Source organism: Lineus longissimus, chromosome 3 (genome assembly GCF_910592395.1).
Source record: "Lineus longissimus chromosome 3, tnLinLong1.2, whole genome shotgun sequence".
Taxonomy (NCBI): Eukaryota; Metazoa; Nemertea; class Pilidiophora; order Heteronemertea; family Lineidae; genus Lineus; species Lineus longissimus.
Window position 1 is genome coordinate 26,203,769 of NC_088310.1, and position 20,536 is coordinate 26,224,304.

The 20,536-nt window shown below is 41.0% G+C and overlaps 6 protein-coding genes across 9 annotated transcripts; 4 read left to right on the forward strand and 2 right to left on the reverse strand.

The window, feature by feature from the left end:
- The first annotated feature begins 434 nt into the window (after nt 1–434).
- Nucleotides 435–2,089, forward strand: LOC135484418 (uncharacterized). Its single transcript, XM_064765847.1, has 2 exons — nt 435–810; nt 901–2,089. Exons 1-2 carry the CDS (start codon nt 544–546, stop codon nt 1,786–1,788), a joined length of 1,155 nt encoding a protein of 384 aa, XP_064621917.1. The 5' UTR covers nt 435–543; the 3' UTR covers nt 1,789–2,089.
- LOC135484420 (tRNA 2'-phosphotransferase 1-like) lies at nt 2,063–7,104 on the reverse strand. 4 transcript variants are annotated; one of them, XM_064765852.1, is made up of 8 exons: nt 7,081–7,104; nt 4,523–4,702; nt 4,018–4,193; nt 3,781–3,879; nt 3,486–3,558; nt 3,042–3,098; nt 2,682–2,795; nt 2,063–2,315 (listed from the first exon to the last, which is right to left on the reverse strand). In XM_064765852.1, exons 2-8 carry the CDS (start codon nt 4,674–4,676, stop codon nt 2,284–2,286), a joined length of 705 nt encoding a protein of 234 aa, XP_064621922.1. In that variant the 5' UTR covers nt 4,677–4,702; nt 7,081–7,104; the 3' UTR covers nt 2,063–2,283. The 4 variants fall into 4 exon arrangements, with proteins under 4 accessions (XP_064621922.1, XP_064621919.1, XP_064621921.1 ...); XM_064765849.1 differs by lacking the exon at nt 7,081–7,104 and adding an exon at nt 5,186–5,327; XM_064765851.1 differs by lacking the exon at nt 7,081–7,104 and adding an exon at nt 5,123–5,282.
- LOC135484419 (glycine N-methyltransferase-like) lies at nt 5,506–8,605 on the forward strand. Its single transcript, XM_064765848.1, has 5 exons — nt 5,506–5,863; nt 6,171–6,301; nt 6,547–6,812; nt 7,466–7,611; nt 7,918–8,605. Exons 1-5 carry the CDS (start codon nt 5,658–5,660, stop codon nt 8,099–8,101), a joined length of 933 nt encoding a protein of 310 aa, XP_064621918.1. The 5' UTR covers nt 5,506–5,657; the 3' UTR covers nt 8,102–8,605.
- Nucleotides 8,606–9,435: 830 nt separating this feature from the next.
- Nucleotides 9,436–14,142, reverse strand: LOC135484422 (coiled-coil domain-containing protein 85C-like). The gene is made up of 7 exons (XM_064765853.1): nt 14,002–14,142; nt 13,078–13,679; nt 12,744–12,823; nt 12,412–12,471; nt 12,030–12,101; nt 11,052–11,159; nt 9,436–10,566 (listed from the first exon to the last, which is right to left on the reverse strand). The coding sequence occupies exons 2-7, from the start codon at nt 13,658–13,660 to the stop codon at nt 10,522–10,524; spliced, it is 948 nt and encodes a 315-aa protein (XP_064621923.1). The 5' UTR covers nt 13,661–13,679; nt 14,002–14,142; the 3' UTR covers nt 9,436–10,521.
- A 5-nt stretch (nt 14,143–14,147) lies between these two features.
- LOC135484423 (actin-binding Rho-activating protein-like) lies at nt 14,148–16,080 on the forward strand. Its single transcript, XM_064765855.1, has 2 exons — nt 14,148–14,221; nt 14,680–16,080. Exon 2 carries the CDS (start codon nt 14,712–14,714, stop codon nt 15,276–15,278), a length of 567 nt encoding a protein of 188 aa, XP_064621925.1. The 5' UTR covers nt 14,148–14,221; nt 14,680–14,711; the 3' UTR covers nt 15,279–16,080.
- A 296-nt stretch (nt 16,081–16,376) lies between these two features.
- On the forward strand, nt 16,377–19,496 carry LOC135485207 (kelch-like protein 30). Its single transcript, XM_064767023.1, has 3 exons — nt 16,377–16,448; nt 16,979–18,153; nt 18,450–19,496. Exons 2-3 carry the CDS (start codon nt 17,041–17,043, stop codon nt 19,206–19,208), a joined length of 1,872 nt encoding a protein of 623 aa, XP_064623093.1. The 5' UTR covers nt 16,377–16,448; nt 16,979–17,040; the 3' UTR covers nt 19,209–19,496.
- Nucleotides 19,497–20,536: the final 1,040 nt, after the last annotated feature.

The window sequence follows — 20,536 nt, forward strand, 5'->3', positions numbered from 1 at the left end:
ACCGGCCTCGTTCCTCACCATATAGAAAGGACGCTCAGGATGACGAAACGGACTGCATAGGAGTCCAACTTCCACGTAGCTTGGTGTCGCCAGTCATTCTGATTAGTGTATCCCTTAACTAACCACCTTTCTCTGACTCTTGGACCACCGCAAACGTTCAGACAAAAAGCATGGAACGTTCTGTCCTCGAGGACACTTTAGCGCCACTCCGTCTCAACTAAACGTCCCGCAAACTCGGCCAGATCCCCATCTATATCATTTTTCTCGTACACAGAGACATGTTGTGAATGCTTTGTGCATGTCGCTGGCGTCGTTAAGCACAACATTGATTGATCCCATGAGTCATTCACTAGAACACGATTGGTAATATCTATTTATATCAATGTGAAAAGTGCTCGCATTGAAAATGATCTGAGAGGGATAATTTGTATACAGCGGCGACATAAGTATATCACCAGGAAAATATCGGCTACAGAAAAACACAACTCGAAGCACAACTTGTTCTCTCACAGACTGACCAGGACGACTGATTGAGTGTCCACGATGGCGGTGGTCTATGCCTGGGGTCTTGGCAAATCTGGACAGTTGGGCAATGGCAAGCGAGCAAACAGTGAATTACCCGAAGTGTTTCAAACAAAACGGAAAGTGGTCTCTCTGAGTTGTGGAGCTCTCTTTACAGGGGTTGTGACGACTGACGGGAAGGTTGCTACGTCAGGGTGCGGGAAGTATGGACGTCTTGGCGGCGGTAATGAGAACGACAGGGAGACGCCGACCGAAGTGGAGATAACGGACGACACTAATGTTAAAGAGGTTAGTAGTCACAACCATATGAAGACTGAGTACATCCACCTGATTAAGAACACATTTCAATAAAGTAATGCTTCTCTCCCTCCTTTCCAGATTTCCTGTGGTTGCTGGCATGCCTGTGCCATCACTGACGAAGGACAGGTCCTCTCATGGGGGTTTGGAAGACAACATGGCGTGTTTGGTTGTGACGGTGACAAAAACGTCATAATCCCGACACTCATTACGTCTCTGCAGACAGTGCGCATTGCTGGTGTTTCCTGTGGGAACAACTTCACGCTCGCGTGGACCAGTGACGGTGAGGCGTTGTCTTGGGGGTATGGCCACTATGGTGTCCTCGGGCATGGTGACGAAATAGACCAGACGAATCCAAAAAGGATACAAGCTTTTGATAATGAGAAAGTCGTCAATATGAACGCAGGGTTTGCCCACTGTGGTGCTGTTACGGAATCTGGCGGTGTCTTTATGTTTGGGAAGGGGAAAGACCACGCACTCGGTTTAGGGAAAGTATCTGGCGACCAGATGACACCCAAGTCACTGAAAGTACTTTCAGATGCGCGGATTCTAGGCTTGAGTTGCAGTGTAGGAGAACACCACGGTCACACCCTGGCAGTGGACGACTCCGGGACAGTTCATAGCTGGGGTGACGGCTACAAGGGAAAGCTGGGCCTAGGAGACACAGAGTCGCGGTTAGTTCCGACACAGATACCTCAGAAGAACTTCAATGGCGAGTTCATCACTCAGGTGTCAGCAGGGGGAATCCATAGCGCTGCAGTCAGCAGGGAAGGACATGTGTTCACATGGGGCTGTGGAAGTGACGGGAGACTGGGACACCCAGAGGCCAAGGGGCATCGGTATCTGTTCAAATCAGATGTCCCCAGAGTTGTAGACTTTCTGGAGAAAGTTGGGAAGGTTAAAGGTGTGTCTTGTTCTTATTACCACACGGCAGCAATGGTCACAACCTCGAGGACGAAGGACAAATAGCACATCCATCTGGACCATGTCAGGTTTTACTCATAAGCGTAACACGGTCTTCTATGTTCATGATGATTTGTGACCAGGACAGCTGGCCACCAAGGACTACTTTTTTCAGAGTGTTTGGGCCTCAAGATTTCCTGAAGAGAACTTGAACTTTCGTCGCAGAGGATGCAGTAGAGAAGTGTCATGCTAACTTTTGTCTCCATCAAATCAGCAAAGAATATATTCCTCTTTGTGGTACCTCCATGTATCTCATCCTTAACATGTCACATGAAGGACGCAACCAGATAATCTTGCATTCATTCATTTATTCATTGTTATACAATAAAAAAATAGTCTCAATACAAATATATTGTATCCCAACTTTTGTTCTCGATTTAGACAAACCAGGACATTTAGCAGTTAAAGAGCTCCTAAGTCAATCACAGCTCAATGAGGGCTAACAAAATGGCAGCAATGAATATCTGACGTAGTTTGGCACAGTCTGTAGTTGGCCTCCTATCACTCTCCTTTATCAAATTCAAGCGCATGTCCTGAAAAGACAATTGTACGATAAATGAAACAACCACCAACGTCAAGTTAATCAACTAGCTGACCTAGTTAAAGTACTGATCCCGCTGTCAGTTACTCGAGGCCAGCTAAACTTTTAGAATTCAAATACTGTGCAACGCTAGGTAGTCAATGACCAGAACTTTGACTACCTCACATAGGTAGCAGGTCTGATCAAGTTACACGAACTCGCTGATAACTAGGGATATATTTTTTGTTTAACCAACTACGACCATGTCCCCTAACAGCGCACATCAGCCAACTTGTGACCACCAATTAGATCCCCATGTAGCTCCGGATGAGTAGTGACTGATATCAACCTCTGACACTAAGGTGACATGTGAACTTACTGTGCGGTTTCTTCTGAATGACTTTACTGAAATACTTCGGTGGTATGCACCCCATGTCTCCTTCTCCCGGGCTAAGTATGACGTTGTTGGCAGACAAACTGAATGGTATACCATCTGGAAAACCAAGGGTTATGCTCTATTAAACTTCAACTGCTTATATATCAGGTCGACAAGGACATCAATTGATTGCGCAAAAATTCTTGCTTCCTACTCTGGTTTTCGAAAGATTGAGGTTTGAGCTCTCACAAAATATTTCAGCCATCTGGAGTCTGGAATTCGTCTTAGCTGCAGGACTTGTTCTTTTAATGAAATGAGAAGGACACTTTCCATCACAATGGAACGAATCTTAGACATCCATACCTGAGATTGCTTTCTGTATGTCAAGGAATATAATGATTTGACAATTTTGTCTCATCCCTACAAAGACAAAAGTAAAAAGATAAGTCTGAATTACAGAAGATCTTGCTGATGTGTTGTAAACATGTGAGCAAAAGTGTAGTCTAAAAGATCTTTTTGGTAGAAGATGATTTTCCCAGGGATTTATAAAGCCTGTGAATGCTGGGTGTGCATGTAATGCAGAGTGACAAGAGTTGCAGGAGAACATTCAATAGACCACCTCCATATTGATAGATTGACATTCTGAACTTCAAGAGGTATTCTCTCCTGGTCATAAGGGGACAAAGTCACAACAAACAGGGAGAATGAGATCACTCTAAGTGAAAGAAACAACTAATTTCTAGAGTTAAAAGACACTTCCTTCTCAAGGCATACAAAATAGGGAACATTAGAATGTGATAACCTTACCACTGATGACTCCGTCCTCACCCGGCTCACCTGGGGCAAAATGAATGTGAGTTCTGTTCATTCGCTTTAGGCCCTGAAAAACAGTATCAAACATGAGAACATTTTGTTCTTTGCTACATTTAATTACTGACATCTAACACTCTCTATCCACTGTCAACTGAAACCTGTACAAGCTTTAAGCATCAATGGCTTTATAAAGCGTTTTCATATCTACTCTAGCATATTTTCAGGTGTTTTTTCCTTAATTCGCAGAACAAGGAAGGTCCTTACAGATTTGAAAGAAAAATCTCATTACCTGTGATTTTATCAGATTCCAACATTTAGAGTATGTTCCGTGGATTACCTCAGGAAAAAGGGATGGATCTGTGATGGGTGTCAAATCAAGATCAGGAACCTGCAATTGAAGTACAGTGAGACAATAAACGAGGACTGGCAATTAAAGTTCCCAATCACACAAGACAAATTAACAACATTTGCTATTCCTAAGAGTGTCCAGAATAGAGAGGTACAGTAATTTTTGGCACGAACCTACCTGGAAAGAGTGCCCCTGGTTGGCTCGTATTACTAATCTGCCTGTGTCTTTATTCTCCTGCATCATGAAGCGTTGTTTATCATTAACCTCCACAACCCGCTGAACATCTTCAATGGTGTATCCATCCTTGGATAGCCAAGACTTCTGCAGGATCTCATCAATGTAGATAAAGCCACCTAAAGGTACAAATGAAATCTGATACTGTCCCTATATTAACAACTTTTGTTATTTAACCAGGAACTTGAAGTTTGCCACTGCACTTCATTGCAAGATGACTTAAATTGTCTCTGTGTAACATGTAACATTTCTTATCAAAGGATAAGACTGGAGGATTAGCTATAGGTCATGATAGCATTTTCACTGCCCCTTTCACGCATGTACAGGCCACTCTACTAAAGCTACTGAGGTAATCTCTGATTCTCTTGATATGAATAAGTGATGGAGATAATCTATGCCGCGTGTCTCAATAATAATCTGGGCAAACCCTTGGACAAGAATTATATACCTGGCTGCACCCTGAACCCCATTTCCAAGGCCTTGTGTCTTAATATTCTAGACAAACCCTTGGACAAGAAGACATCAGACTTTTCTCTCCTGCCACCGGTAGCTCTATCACCTCCTCTATAGCGTCTTCCTCTTGCACCGCCATCACGCGACATTTTGGTTTCGATCAAAGTCTTGGGGTCTGTAAACATAGAAATGCATGGAACAATAGGCATGAAATAAACATGCAGGATGAAAGTTCTGACTGAGACGAGAATACCGAGAATCAGAGAAAGGGCCAGGGAAAAAGTCACAACCTTGTCTCTCAGTCTCAACATATTAAATTTGTTAATTTGTGAAATGATTTGACCTTGACATTGCTTCATTACTTGATCTCAGTTGATAAAAATGTGAATGACTGTGATGGATTAATGTAAAATATAAATCCTCCGAGCCAGTTTAGGTGGAGAGGTCATCCGTCACTAAATGAGGAACTCACAATCAACCATCAACCCTGATGGAGACAGTTTTCAGTTCCAATAATTAAAACTGGTGGCAGCACCGTAGGATGGCAATTTTTTAGATTATTGAGTAGAAATCAGTTCAGAAAACGTTTCCTCACCTAACAATTCGACAAAACCTCAAAAAAGGGTTTCATAGAAAACGTGTGTTACATTACACTTACCAACTGATTCGAGACTTGACTGAAATGTATAAAGTTTCTAGCCAGAAATAGGAAATTATCAACTGATTGTGAAATTAATGCACTGCTGCCGACTATTGGCAGAAGGTGAAATCAACCCATAAAGCTAAACTTTAGCAACCAGTTAGTATTTTTTGTCCCTTGAAATATTGAAATAGGCTTTAATTCCAATCTGTTGTTGAATCATTAGAACTGTCTATCACCCAAAACTTATGAAATGACCTATTTTTGATTTTTATTTTAAATGATTTTTCAAATAGGCCTATGTGTATCGATTCTTAGAATCAAAGACTGAACACACATGTACACAAACGCACGTGTACAAAAAGGTGACAACACATCTGATCAAAAATAGTTGGCAAATGGCCCAAATTGATAGATGTGATAAGGTTATAGGGACGTGCATAACAATACACTCCTCCGTTGTCCAGTCTGGGACATCAAATCAGTAGACATGGTTGACAGTGTTTATCGTACCCGTTCTTTGGGAGTTGCTGCAGAAGGTTTGCCAGATCAGTATGCAGATGGTAAGGCAGCTAAAGTATGGGAGTTGTACATTGGATGCAAGAATGAGAGAACGTCGGCTTACAAAAGCTGGTTGTGTGGACTACTAACTGGCAGGGGATGTAAAAATCTTCTGGATGTCGCCTGTGGAACAGGGTAGGCTATTAAGTTGACACTTTTAGTCCAGTTGACACTTGAGTTAGAGTTGCCATGAATGATGCAATAATATTGTGACATTCAATTCATGCCATGCATGTGGCCACACCCAATTTTCCCTTGTAAAGTTGTATAAATAAAAAGATCAGTTTTGTAGTATAAGTTGTCAGCGTTTCATGTTCAGATGGAGGGGGTCAAACTCAATCTAATAGCATTGTTCAGAAACACGATTTGGACTATTCAAATAACTAGTCTCGTGTCTTTTCCTTATCATGTCTTCCTTACTCCTTTTGCCTTCTCATTTCAGTGTGGACTCGCAGATGTTGGTTGATGAAGGATGCTTTAGCGTCTTCAGCACAGATGCCAGTGACAAGATGTTAAAATACGCCCTGAAGGAGCGATGGAATCGCAGAAAGGAACCAAATTATGATGCGTGGGGTATGTCAATGTCATCATTATGCATATGTAACTTATGTTTATGATAAACTGATAATTGCATTACCTTCTTCTCAAATTGTTTTGACGCCCAGACAACCTCGCCAGATCATCTAATAACAATTGATAATAGTAAGCTGGGGCAGATCGAACGTAATGTTCTTCTTGGCTGATCTATCCTGTGAGGGTTTCCTCTAGGTGTACAAGTATAAAAATGCCTCTCTTTCATGTTCCAATTCCTCTTTCAGTCATAGAGGAAGCTAACTGGCTAAGCCTGGTGGCAGATCTAGAAGAGTATAAGAAGCCTCCTGGTGGTTTTGATGCAGTCCTCTGTATGGGAAACTCATTTGCTCACTTGCCAGATTTCGAAGGCAACTTAATCAAACAGAAAATAGCATTGGAAAACTTCTACGCTATGGTGAAGCCTGGCGGCATTCTTGTCATCGACCATCGGAATTATGATGCCATTTTAGATTTGGGAGAAGTACCAAAAGGAAAAAATGTTTATTATAGTGTAAGTGTCAATTAATCTGTAATATTTTCACTTTTAGGGGTAAAAATGATATTCTACGTCTAGTATTGGTTTCATCACTTGTCAGTCAAAGGGGCCATAATGTATGTATGCACCTAGGGGAAGAGGGTTGGTGCAAAGAGCATAGAAGGTGTATGGAGGAGGAGCGTATATACACAGATGTGTATGTGTACAGGCGAGGGGTTTGCCGGATTGTACTTGGTGCACACTGGGGACTGGGTCCGAAGATCTGTGGTTAGCTAATACATACATTTATGGACGGCCCCATACCAGTCTGTTCCAGTCTAATCAAAAGTTGACAAATCTGTTCTCCTTTGGCAACTTCTATGTTCGAAAACAAAGATAATACTATGGTGGCCATTGATAAGTTTGTGATAAGGTTTAATGTGGTGACAATCGTTTGACCCAAATAGACGTCTTAACTCTGGTTTGGAATCTTGACAGCTAATGTAAACACAGTTTATTATGACCTAGACTCAAGGTTCGACAGAGTTCATTGCATTTAAAGTGGTCAAATACTCAAAACTTACCTCAACTAGTGTCGACTGGTTGAGTTTGGTTTTGGAAAAAGGATTCCTTGTTTCACTTTCACTAAGGTACAATTAAAGATACAACCATATTGTTTTGTTTTGCAGGGTGATTTCATTCATGGCATCAAATGCTCAAATTTGTATGTGAATTCTCGACCAACCCTTACTACACTCGACTATGATCTGGACATAAAAAGTATCGTCAAGAGTCATAAAGAATTTCAACATCTTGATGAAGAATCATTACGAAGGTAGTTTAATGTAGTGGCCTCTTTGGCCTTGCATTCATCAGCTTTTCCAACTTCACAAATCATCTCTCCTGTAAAGGAGGGGTCTACAGTGAAAATCACCCAGGCATCACTAGTCTTTGGTTAGAATTATGCTTGGATGCATCCTACCAACTAAGTGTTCAAATCAGTTTCTAGTTCAGATCCTGAAGTGCCTTCTATACAGGAATTCCAACTAAAAGTGTCAGACCGAAGTCACTTTTTCAAACTTGCCCCACATTATCTGCAGGTTTTAATGGCTAAGTCATCGTTATTTCATTGTTGTTTCAGTCATTCCCAGTTCCGTCTTTCCTACTATCCTCACCGTCTCAAGGATTTCTCCGGACTTCTAAAGGAGTGTTTTGGAGAAACTTGCAAGCACGAAGTCTTTGGTGATTTTGCACCTTACGACGAGAAGGAGACACCTGCGTACTATATCCACGTGGTCGAGAAGCTGAAAACCACCAAAAGTTAAGGGTTTTCTCTGACATTCTTCCAGTCAAAACGCTTCCCCCTTAGCTGATTACTTTGGCTCCTGGCCTTAGGGCAAGGACAGAAAGTTGATTTTTGAGCTAGTCTTGGACCGGATACAAATAAATGACCTCATGGTTTAAGCTGAAATCAGCATTCAGTTAGCAAGTTCTCTCTTGGTATCAATCAAAGCTGGCTTAGTTGTGTAATTTTTTTGCTTGCTAAGGAAGGTGTTTGACATTATTTGATGTATATAATGTTTAGAGGGTGCTTTAACCAACCTTAGGCCAATATCAGGGCAACCACATCGGCACATTATGTTTTACTATCGATGGTGGCTGAATCTTTACAATTCTGGAGACGGTGTAGTTGAGAGACATGTAAACATGTTTACTTCTTGGTGTACAAATACATTTGGGTAATTTTAAAATGTCACTTTGAAATGTATTTTTGTAAATCACAAAATCATCTGAAAGAATAAATAATGGTATTTGTTGATGATTGAAGACATTTTGTAGACCCACTTTTGTTATGAGAACCATCAAAGGATTGGAATTAGAATCATTGTTGCTGGAGTAACCCTCAAGGCACCAAAGCATACATATCAAATGCATGAACTGGAGTCTGAATGTCAGTCCTTGTACATGTACATGTATCGGAGGATGTTCCACTCTTCCATCAGCTGTCTTGTTAGTCTTTTAATTAACAAAAGACCAGGCAGGAATCCAGACAGACTGTATCACAACCTTCCTTTTATGACAGCCACTGGCACAATCTCCCTTTGATGTTGACCAAATGTACAACCTGCAGACTGTCACAACCTACCTTAACTACTGCACTGCTGACCATTGCAAAACTTTCCACTACCATGATTACAGAGTGACGCAACCTGCCGCCCCTGCAGACTGTTGCAACCTGCCAACACTGGAGATTGGGTCACAGTACACTTGAAGACCACTGCACATCTTGTCAACATAGTAGACCATGTTTCACGAGTTGCCTCCACTACGATGACTATAGACACCGACATAACCTGCCAGCCCTGGCAAGTTATGGGGTCTGCATCTGTTGACATAAACGTCTTGACTGTAGGAAACATCAAAGAGAGACCCCAAAAGTCTGCCATTCTGTTCCCTCACAACACTGCTCCACCAATCGGGGGCTGATCAAGTGGCAAGATCATCTAGTCTGGGGAGCTATTAAAATACATTGTACATGTATAGAAGGTTCGTACCTGAACCTATCCTCCTCACTCCAGCAACTTTCCAAAAAGCAAATAATCATTTTACCTTGAATTGCCCACAAACAAATCAACTTCTAAAATGTTATAAGTTGTTTTTTCAACAAATTTATTTACAAGTACATGTATATTACAAAAAACTATAGTTTGTTCTGCAATTAAACTCTTCAAATAGTGGACCGGGAACATCGAAGTGATTTCCTTGAGATTTTTAAAATCAAAAAGTCAAAATTGAATATGTAACATTAAGTTTAACTCACAGCGCGTAAGATTACCTAATATGAATGGATATCAAAGTGCTAACCTAATACAATGGACTGATTATTTCGTGTAAATCTATACACTACAGATAAATGCACAAAGATATACTATGATATGTAGAATAATATGCAGAATATGCAGTATATGAGGCCATTACAATCAAATTCAAACCATTGCTGGTGTTCTTCTTATATGCACATGTGCGTATACGTGAAAAGCACTGGTTAATGAATGTTGTTATATAATCCGAATAAAAGTCATACCACTTTACCAGTAAGATCTTTTGCCATGTAATGTAAGCATCGCCTTTGATAACAACCAGTTAAAGACCAGCAAATGGCCTGACCTACAAATGATACACCCTCTCACTAACACCACCAAACGCATTCTGATTTCATGGAGACGTTTGGCTCAACAAGAACATAAATGTTTTGCCCCCCTCTCCACCAATGAATTTTTCACACAGGAGGAAAAAATCAGCTTTAGCCTTGAGCAGCAAGACTACAGCCATAAAATTTTATCACCGCCAGTAAATAAAAGCCATAAATTGATCTATATCAGCACATAAGTAAATATCAACAGCATGTTATGAAATATTATCAAATAGTTTCAAAAAACGGGGAGAAAAAATGATGATATAGTTTTAGATGATTGTAATAGATTTCAAAAGGCACCAATAACTTCACATAGGAAAACTTTCTTCTTTGTCTACATCAGGCACTAGCACAGGGATTTCTCCCACACCCATCAACAAAACAGACGGTTTACTTTGGACAACGCCTCAATTTGTTGGACAGTGGGTCAGAAAATTGAGTGTCCTATTCAAGCCCTTTTAAAGATGTTTTCCAGTTCCAGTTTCCAATTGTCTCTGCTAATTTTTGATCCGAGAATATCAATGCAACCTCTCGAGAAGCAGGCAGAAATCAACCATCCTTCGAGGGGCTGTCTTCAAGTTTTCTCCACACGACCTGAAAAGCCATGAACCAACTTGTTATAATGTTGATAAGGAAATACTCTGATTTGGCAGTACAGAGCATGCGAAATGATTTGACAGAACATACTGCACATCATGTTAAATAAGACATTACACTTCTTCCTGTGAGGAATTGTGTACGAAAAGAACATTGTAAGGTTATAGAAATGAGAGAGCAAGAGGGTAAAACTCCCCCAAATCGGATCTATTGTAGATCTGAGAACATCAGAAACATTCAAATATGTTACTTGTAATCATCACACACAGAGGTTACTTCAGAATCATAGTTTAAAACATGATGAGATTATGAACACGTCTCCTAAGAAGACGTTACTTACGTTTGGTACACCTGTCTGGAGAACGAAGTGAATTATTCAGAGCTGAACACCTTAGGTGCTGAGGGGTTTTTACTTTCTAGAGTGGTGCTTGCATTTGACAACGTTTCACCACTCTGTAGATTGAATTGGCCCATTAACTTACATTACACATTTCTCTGACTATTGCTCTTTCTTGCTCATTCATTGGATCCAAATCCTCGTCCATTCTTTCGGGATTTGAGTAGTTCAGTCTCTCTTTGACTTCCAGCACCTACAGGAACACGGAGACACTTTGTAGATGTATATGAATACTGTCAAGTTCCACATCACAAATCTCACATGGGAGTGGAGTAGTTTGGTTTGTTGTGGTTGCTCGCTCATGCAGAAAACATGCGGGTAATGGTATTTGTAATGTACACCACATGGGAGGGGGCATTGGAGTAGGTCACAAGCCGGCTTAGGGTACATGCAGGTTGAGACAGTTGGGTTTGTTCTGGTAGGTAGCTCATACTGAAAACTTGTATCCATACACTACATATTAAGAGGAGGCATGGAGTAGATCAATAGCTGTTGGGTTTTTTGGGTTGCCTGGACCAGGTAGAAAACTTGTGTACATGCACACTTCACAGAAGAGAAGACATACAGTCAATCACCAACTGGATTGGGCTAGACATAGTGTACGCGTTGAGAATACATTTGTGTAAGGATCACTCAGAGACATTGCAAATAAATGGGTTAGTTCAAACAGGGTCAAACAAATCACACAACAAAATGAATACACACCACACGGAACTCAAGCAATGATAAACAACATTTATATCGATGATGGATGTTTTTGATAACAAACCAAACAACTTTCAATGCTGCTTCTGAATATAACTGAGATGGCGGGCATTTTATTACACACTTTACACTTCAATATTTGAAGATACATCAGACAATTTTGGGAACATTAATCGGTAAGAAACAAACAGAAGTGACAACTAAACCATCTGCTATGATGAAGTACAATATCAGTCTTTGAAAAATTACAAATCAGAACTCTAATTGCAATAAACTTCCTTGATTAGCAAAAAGATGTTTTAACCAATCGTTTTTTTTCATCCAAACATTATCAATCAGACATGTGGTGACACCTTACCTTCATTGCGTGAACTACAGCCTCAGGCTTCGGGTAAGATCGATCTGCACCAGGAGGTGACAGGGCTCGTGCCTGAAAAAGACAAAATATGAAGCAGAATGAAAAAATCAGATAAACACTGACGAAGCAAGGGGAAAGAATATTACTGACACTGTGACTGAAACTATTTATTGATCAGCACAAAACAAACTAATGGAAGTTCGACCCTGATAAAGACATCACTGTTGAATTAGAAAGGAACAGTTTGTTCTCTTCAGTAATCAGGGCAGGTCTAAAACTAAAGGTCATGCAGTGAAAGAGAGTAGACCACACAGTTATCTTTACTGCTGACGTGCCTAGCAAAGGGAACTGAAATTGACTGACCGCCATCTGAAGAACTTACAGGTGATCTTGGTGTGTGAGGTCTTTGACCATACATATGATTTTCTGGACCATACCCTCTCTAAAAAAAGGGAAAAAATGATTAGAAATTTAGAAAGATACCCCATAGAAAAATGTAGGTTAAACAATGATACCATTCAAGAGTCTCAGACCGACTTGGGGATTCGAACCAGATGTCTCTTGACTGCGAGTCCACAGTGGTTTCTATGGGTGTGCATTGGCCACTTCAAAGCAGTCAGCATACATTGATAAGCTTAGTATTTATTTCATACTTGGTACTGAGGCCAAATTAATACATGTATTTCCCATGAAGGTTGAGATGATGTGACTTACAGAATAGTGTGACTGTGATAACTGGTCCTCAAGAGCTCTGACTCGATTTTCAAGGTGTCGGATGTAGTGTAAGGTGTTTTCTGGAAAAGAGGGGAATACAATTTTAGCAAGAGACTACCCTCAGAGACTGAGTTTTAGACAGGAAATAAGAGAAATTGTCAAATGAGCTATAAATGCCTCAGTAACTCATCAGGCAAACCTCTCTTTTAAATCAAACAGCAATTTCAAATGAATTGTGTTTATTTTAAACAGAAACTGGCACACTTCTTATCCAGCAACTGCATCACCTGATCATTTCCCTACCCTTTTGAGTAACAGTCAATTCATATTTTACCATTCAATCCATGACTTCTGACTGATGAGTTGTGTGAATGGTGGGCTTGGGGTGACTCCATCATCTCCTCCACTCTCCCTTCACCAGTCAAGCTTGACATACTATCACCATCACCCTGGTCACGACCATTATGTGCATTGGGGGACAACGAGCCACGCTCTTGATCAAGAAACAAACACAATTCCTTCAACATCAAGTTCTCCTTGACCAGTTCTTCTTGCTTTGTTTCCAACTCTTTCAATTTCTGCTGATAAGCCGATACTTCGCTTTTCATCACACTCGATGTATACCGGCCAAACCGTTGCCACTCCCTTGCAAGTTTTCTCCCCTTCTGACGGTCATCATCAAGAAAACAGCACAGATCCCTCAGTTCTTGGTTATCATCCTGCAACCTCTGATTAACTTCTTTTAACCCTCGGATCTCCAGGAGGTGAATCTGCATGCGTTTATTGATGTCTTTCATCAGGTTGCTATGATCAGCCATGTTGGCAACCTTCTCATTTTCTAGCTTCCTAATGACTGAGATTAGCTCTGGAACATCCAGACTCGCCAACTCAGCATCTGTCGAACGCTCAAACTCCATTATATTGAACTGTCAAAACCTGAAAATGGAATGTGAAATATGAAGTATAGGCCTATCAGTGTCACCCAATACATTCCTATTTTTGCGCCAATCAACTATCCATTTAAATGCCACACATCAGCCAGCACAGCAGTGCCAATGCCGTGGCTCCACATACAACTCTCTGTCACTTGCTAACAGCAGTCTATATAGCCTGTACTGTTACCTGGTACAGTGTTAGGCCTGTATGCAATGTAATGTTATGTATATGTATGCTGTACATTTTGTACACATCATGACCAGATCTTCAAAATATGATATCTTTCTTCGCTAAAAACATCAGATTAGCAACAATTAGGTACCTTGTAATTGATTGCCTATACAGAAAATATTTGAGGCAATTCTATAATCAACATTAATCAACCCCTTAGCTTCCTTTTAATGGATTTTAAGACGCAATTTGTAACTAATTAGCAGATTTTCACCAATATTGGTGACAGCCATGTTAGTGAACTTTTCACCTCCACAGCAGGAGAATTATTCTTGACGAAAAGTTGTGAAAGTTGTTTACCAGCTCTCTAAGTACGCATTTTTATCTAAAATATAGAATCTGTATGTGTAAAACGTTGTCAAGCTGATGATATGTAATTCCTTGCAAATGCACAACTACCCAAATTGAGCAAATTTAATTATGCTGTGGAATGAATGAATGCATTGGAATGAATGCTGACTTGTTTTTCACAACCATATTTGTATGGAGTGCCAAATCGGTAACAATTTCGAATCTTTTGACAATGTTGATAAAATTACAATGCAGTCCCATCTTGTCCCGGCATCTTGGCATGGACTCCTGGACAACAGACCGACAGCTGAATGTAAGACCAGTTGGCAGATGACGTCTTCATGTCTGCCTATGGCTGCTACGAACACAATTTGGCAGAAGTAGACTTGTGCCAAGTTGTGGTAGATCCACCGAGTTCAAATTGAGACAGTCGGACACTGCCTTGAATAAGAGACTGTAGTTGTTGGTTCTTTTCCAGGTTTTCATCCTTGATTTCGGACAAAGAGCAAGATGGAAGAAGACCCCGATGATGAGAGATCAGCAAAGGCTTATGCAGCCAGTGTCTATTGTCGTAAGGGTGTCACAAGCAAGATTGGTCTTTGGCAACAAAAGGCAGATGAACATTTGGAAAAACAGATGATCAATCCATTCTCAGGTTTGGAAGGTGCATCACATCGTGCCAAGCTGAGCAAATACGATGCCAATTATGGCCTCCCTGTTGCAGGTTCTTTGACAGAACGTCGCGGAAAACAAGCTGGAGCACAAATCAGCTGTGAAATTGTTGAGCTTTGTCAGATAATCGCCACCATTGGTCAACGGGTTGAAGAATCTATGTGGATGGTAATGTTTGCTCCGCTATTTGAACATTATACTCGTGTTTCCAACAAGCTTGTTGGGATTCTCATGAGAGCAAAGAAGCAGAAGTATGTGCATTTTGAGGGTGAGATGTTGTATCAAGGCCGTGATGATGATGTTGTGATCACCCTTTATAAAGACCCTCAGACATTCGATCCAAGCCTGATATATAATCCGGATGATGAGTTGGTCAAGAAATATGGAAAACACAGGCTCTGTTAAACCTTTGATGGCTACAGTCTCTTCATATTGTCCCTTGTGTGGCAGTACTAAAACTTGGCCAGATTAAATGCAAGCAATACTTGGATAGAATTTTGTTGAGAGGCTTTAGTTCTGTTTTTGGTTATTATGTTGTTTGTTTCACTATTTATATGTTGAGCTATGTCAGTGCCAAATATTTTTCTTCTTGTGTATTTTCCGTATATGACTTATAACAGTCCCTAAGCTGCCCTTCATCTTTTGAGCTATAACTTAACTCTGGTCTGATGGCAGTAACTTTTGGAGCTTTTAAAGTATTAAGACTGGATTAATTGTGTATTTGAATGGAACCAGCACCAGGATACCAAATAAAAATGTGAGCTAAAAACTTTATAACACTGTGAATTTATATGATATTTAGGAAGAACTTCTTTGTAATTTTGTGTATTTAGCCTTGTCTAGTTCTTTGATACATGTCTGGAGCATATTGCTCATAATGGACTCAGTTTCTCAGAAACACAATATGCAATCAACGACGTGTCCATTGCTGTGTTGTAACATTTTCATTGTAAACACTATTATGCAATTTGTACTAACGACACAATATGCAATCATAATTTCAATCGTCAGGTGTGCTCAAGTTACACTTTTTAGTGCGACAATACGTTTTATACTAAGAAACACACTATGCAATCGATGTCCGCAGTTGTACTGAGAACCTTGTACCATTTTACTTTGTAGGCCTACTGCTGAATGTTCTATGATAATTATGCATTTTATGAATGAGGATGTATTTCAAAAGGTGCTTTGATGAATAAAGGATTGTCATCAGTGAATTTCCTTGTTTTCTCTAATATCTGCCCCCCCCCCCCCCCCCCCATACGTATAGTCCTGTTATAGGGTGAGCCATACAGAGAGGGTTTATCTGGGTAGCTTTCTATAAAGTTTTAGCTCCAAGTACAGGAGAACTGTGTGGCTGATACCAATGTCTTACGTGCTCATACAAAACAGTCTTTATCACCTAACTTCGCCTCGGGTCAAAGATCCCCGTTTGTTGCCGTTGCCCGTTTACTGTGTCTTCGGTACGGAATGGAGGAGATTCCGGCAAGACTGGAGCGACAACAACAACGAAAAAAGGTTTCGAGACGTTCAAATTATCCTGATTAAATATTGCTAATATAAGCATAACAAATGGTATTTATGATATGGAACCTTATCAAACAGTTTCCAGATACAATGTAGATTGCAAAGATGTCAATTATATAACCCCAAGTTGGCTTATTCGTCCTAAAAATGTCCACAAACTTCAACTAAAATTCTATGTCGAATTGCACACACTGACACACTCTCAGTGACACACACTGAACAGTGAACACTATAGTAGTATAGATTCATGCACTTGATTGGGAACAACGTTTACATAGTAGTGTTGGCCGTCGTCACGTCACGATACATTACAGCTCTGACGGTTTTACATTACTGTAACGTGACGTGACGCAACGTCTTCGTAAACGTTGTTTCCAATTAAGTGCATGAATCTATTCTATAGTGTGTGTATGTCCAGGTGGCTGGTCGAATATGGATGCATTGCATAGCATATGATGATGTTGGTGTATCAACCATATGTTATCTGAGACTGTGATGTCGTCATTCATGTTCTGAGTTTATTATAGTGCTCATCCTCTAAAAAGTAAACTTATCTTCTGTTCTGTATCATTTTTCAGGTGGCTTGGCAGGTTAGACTGAATAAAAGCGCCACCTAACAGAGCAGAGAGAACTTCAAATCATGGCTGCCACAATTCTTGACAAGTACAGGACAGAACGCTACGAGTACGAAAACAGAGAACACCAACTTGCATTCCTGCAAAATCTTTATAAATATAAATCCAGCAATGAATTCAGTGATGTTACAGTCAACGTGGATGGGACAGAGTTTCATTGTCATAAGATTATCCTTGCCTCTAGCAGTCCCTACTTTAAAGCATTATTCCTCCATCAAACTGATGTGCCTGGGACGAGCCACCTCTTCCTGAAAGACTTACCTGCTACTGGGTTTGAGTCGCTCCTACATTATATCTACTCTGGGAAGTTAGCACTTGAGAGTTCTAACTTGATTGAGACGCTTGAAGTTGCGGATTTTCTCCAGTTTAGGAACTTGGTTGAAGTCTGCTGTTCACTGCTACTGCAGCACATCACAATCTATAACTGTCTCCGAATCGCACATGTTGCCGACCAACACAGTTGCCATGGCCTCCAACGAGATGCTTATCAATTCTGTTTATCACACTTTAGTCATATTTTGATGACTGATGACTTTCTAGAAATTTCCCTGAATGTCTTGGTGTCCTTTTTGGAGGATGATCATATGAACTTGGACCATGAAATTGATCTAGTCGAAGGGATTAGTCAGTGGTGTCGGCATGATATGGCCGAGAGGTCCCATCAACTTGATAATCTGCTTAAGTATGTGCAGCTCAACAATATCAAAAGAGCAAACCTTGAACTGCTTCTTGATGAGGATAGCTTTCTGATGAATTCTGCAATATTGCAATCTTGTTTGAGACGATCAAATTCCACAGACAACTTGAACAATATGTCCGAGCCATGTCCTTTGAAACCTCGATTAAAAGAAGTGGTTGTTGTGATTAAAAAACACTGTCATGCGTCGGAAAATGGCTACACAACACCCATGAAGAATCCTCAGAAAATCGTCTATTATCATCCCGAGTCCCGACAGTGGTACCAGCTTACTTCCCTACCTTTTGATGATAAAGACATGTATAGTGCGGCGGTGCTCCATAACGATATCTACATCACTGGTGGAGAGATTGATGGTGAGGCTGCTGGGGTTACGGCTGATGTCTGGGTGTACTCTGTGCAGGAGGATCGGTGGGCAGAGGTGAGATATTTGATTTGCAGTTGTTAAGGTGAAAGCTTATGTCTAGTCCTTTTCTTGTGGAGTGAAAGTTCCCTACTTCTCAGGCATTTGTTCTGTGTCAAGGTTAGAGGGTCTTGTTCTGTGTCAAAGTTTGAGGGTTTTCAGTCAGTAGTCAATCAACAGGGCATTCATGTGTCAATAATTTCAACTTGGCAGTAATAACTGGTGAAATATCTCGTCCAGTTTGTTTTCACGTAAGTACATAACTTTGAGTTGTGACTGCCATAACATCTGATCTTATTTTCCTGTCATTTCAGACTGAACCGATGTTAAGACCTCGCAGGAACCACAGTTCTTCAGTAATGATGGACAAGCTGTATGTAGTCGGTGGAAAGGGGATAGATTCAAGGCACCTTCGGCGTGATGGTGAAGTCTACGCCCCCTTGACCAAGCAGTGGACAATGTTGCCAAATCTGCTTGACGTTGACGGCCTAGGTCATGCTAGTCTTGTACCTCTGAATGAAAAACTTTATATCATTGGAGGCATGTGTAGTTATCTGAATGAACCAACGAAGGAGGTCAGTTGGAAGCAGTATCTCGGTGGTCAGTGCTATGATCCTGTGAAAGGAACATGGGAAAGACTCACAGCCCTGTCTCAAGCTATTGTTGAAAGGGGTCTCAAACCATGTGGTGATGAATGCCTGCCGTATTTAGGTTTCATACTCTTTGTGGATGAAGATCCGTATCAGAAAACTAAACAGTCGAAAACGTTAAAATTGTACAACCCAGTCACAGAATCCCTGGATGACTTTGTGGCAATCAGGCCCGTTGGACGCTTTGGAGGTTACACAATGTTCCGAGATGAAATCGTTAAGACTGGTGGTGTTCGGGATAGATTCACTGCATTGAATCTTGTCCATAGTTGCGATTTGAATCAAGACTGCCCAGATTGGGTCATGTGGACGCCAATGCCAAAGAACTCGTCTCATCATGCTTGTTTGACAGTCTTCAAAGAGCTGCCTAAGATACCCCAAGGACATGCAGGTGGAGATGACAGAGATCGTCTAGTACATTAGGTCAATATGTATGTCGGGGGGGGTCTGCATTAGAGATAATAGTACATGTATGTTTCTCAGTACCTACATTGTCTCTGTGAGGGGTATAATATATAAATACTTGTAAAGCAAATGGCAGTCAATTCCTTCTTCGGATCAATGCAGAATCGAATCCTCTGTATAATGAATAAACCTTCAGAAACATGTATGTTGTGCCATTGTCCTTGTATTGCTTCATTTTATGTTTAGAAGACTGTGATTGTTCCTGTTCAAGATGTCAACATGCTGTGCATGTATTTGACTTTATTTGAATAACATGATATATAGGAAATAATGAATGTTGTCTTAGTCATGTGTTGGTTGTTGCATGCTCTTTCATGCAATGAGAGCGAGAGACGCTCACTTGGGAGAGCAATTTGACAAATACCATGAGAGAGTTCAGACTGTCACAACCGGACTGAGTCAAGCCAAGGCAGCTCCACCATGTTAGCAAACAGTGGAAGGGATGGGACAGTCACAATTTGGCCGGACTGGGAACGAAAAATAAAATAATTGAGACAGTCACAACCAGATCAAATGACCCCTCAGTTCCACTGTGTTCGAAAAACGGTGACAGAGAAGGGACAGTTACAACCAGACCGAATTGAGCCTAGGAAACTCCACCATGTTGCTAAAACAGTGTGAGAGATCTAAATAACTGAATCTGTCTGGTAGCTTCACCGTGTTGAGAAGACAGTGGAGCAGATGTGACAGTCAAAACCAGGCCGAATTGGATCTGAAGGCTACAATGTGTTGACAAGCACAGACATGGACTCAATTTGGCCTGGCAGATTGACTAAACGGTGACAGAGATGACACGGGGTTGAGCAAATCAAGTTGAACTTGCTTGCATCACCGTCTTACAAACAAGGTGAAAGAGATGAGACAGCCATAACCAGGCTGAATCGGCCTTGGCAGCTTCACTCTGCTGCTGACACTACGAATCACAATAAGACAAAATTGGACTGGTTGTTCCACCGTCTTACCAGAGTCTTTAGAAACTTTAATCTTACCAACAAGGTTGGAGAAATGAGACAGCCGCAACCAGGCTGAATCGGCCACAGCAGCTACAATGCTGCGTTGTCGACAATTAGAGGTGGATGAGACATTCACAAAAAGACCAAATTGGACCTGGTTGCTCAACTGTCTTACCAACAAGGTGAGAAAGATGGGTCAGCCGCAACAAGACGAATTGGCCTTGGCAGCTCCACTGCGCTGCCGACACTAAAAGAGACATGAGACAGTCACGACAAGACCAAATTGGACTTGGTTGTCCCATTGTCTTACGAACAAGGTGAGAGAGATGAGAC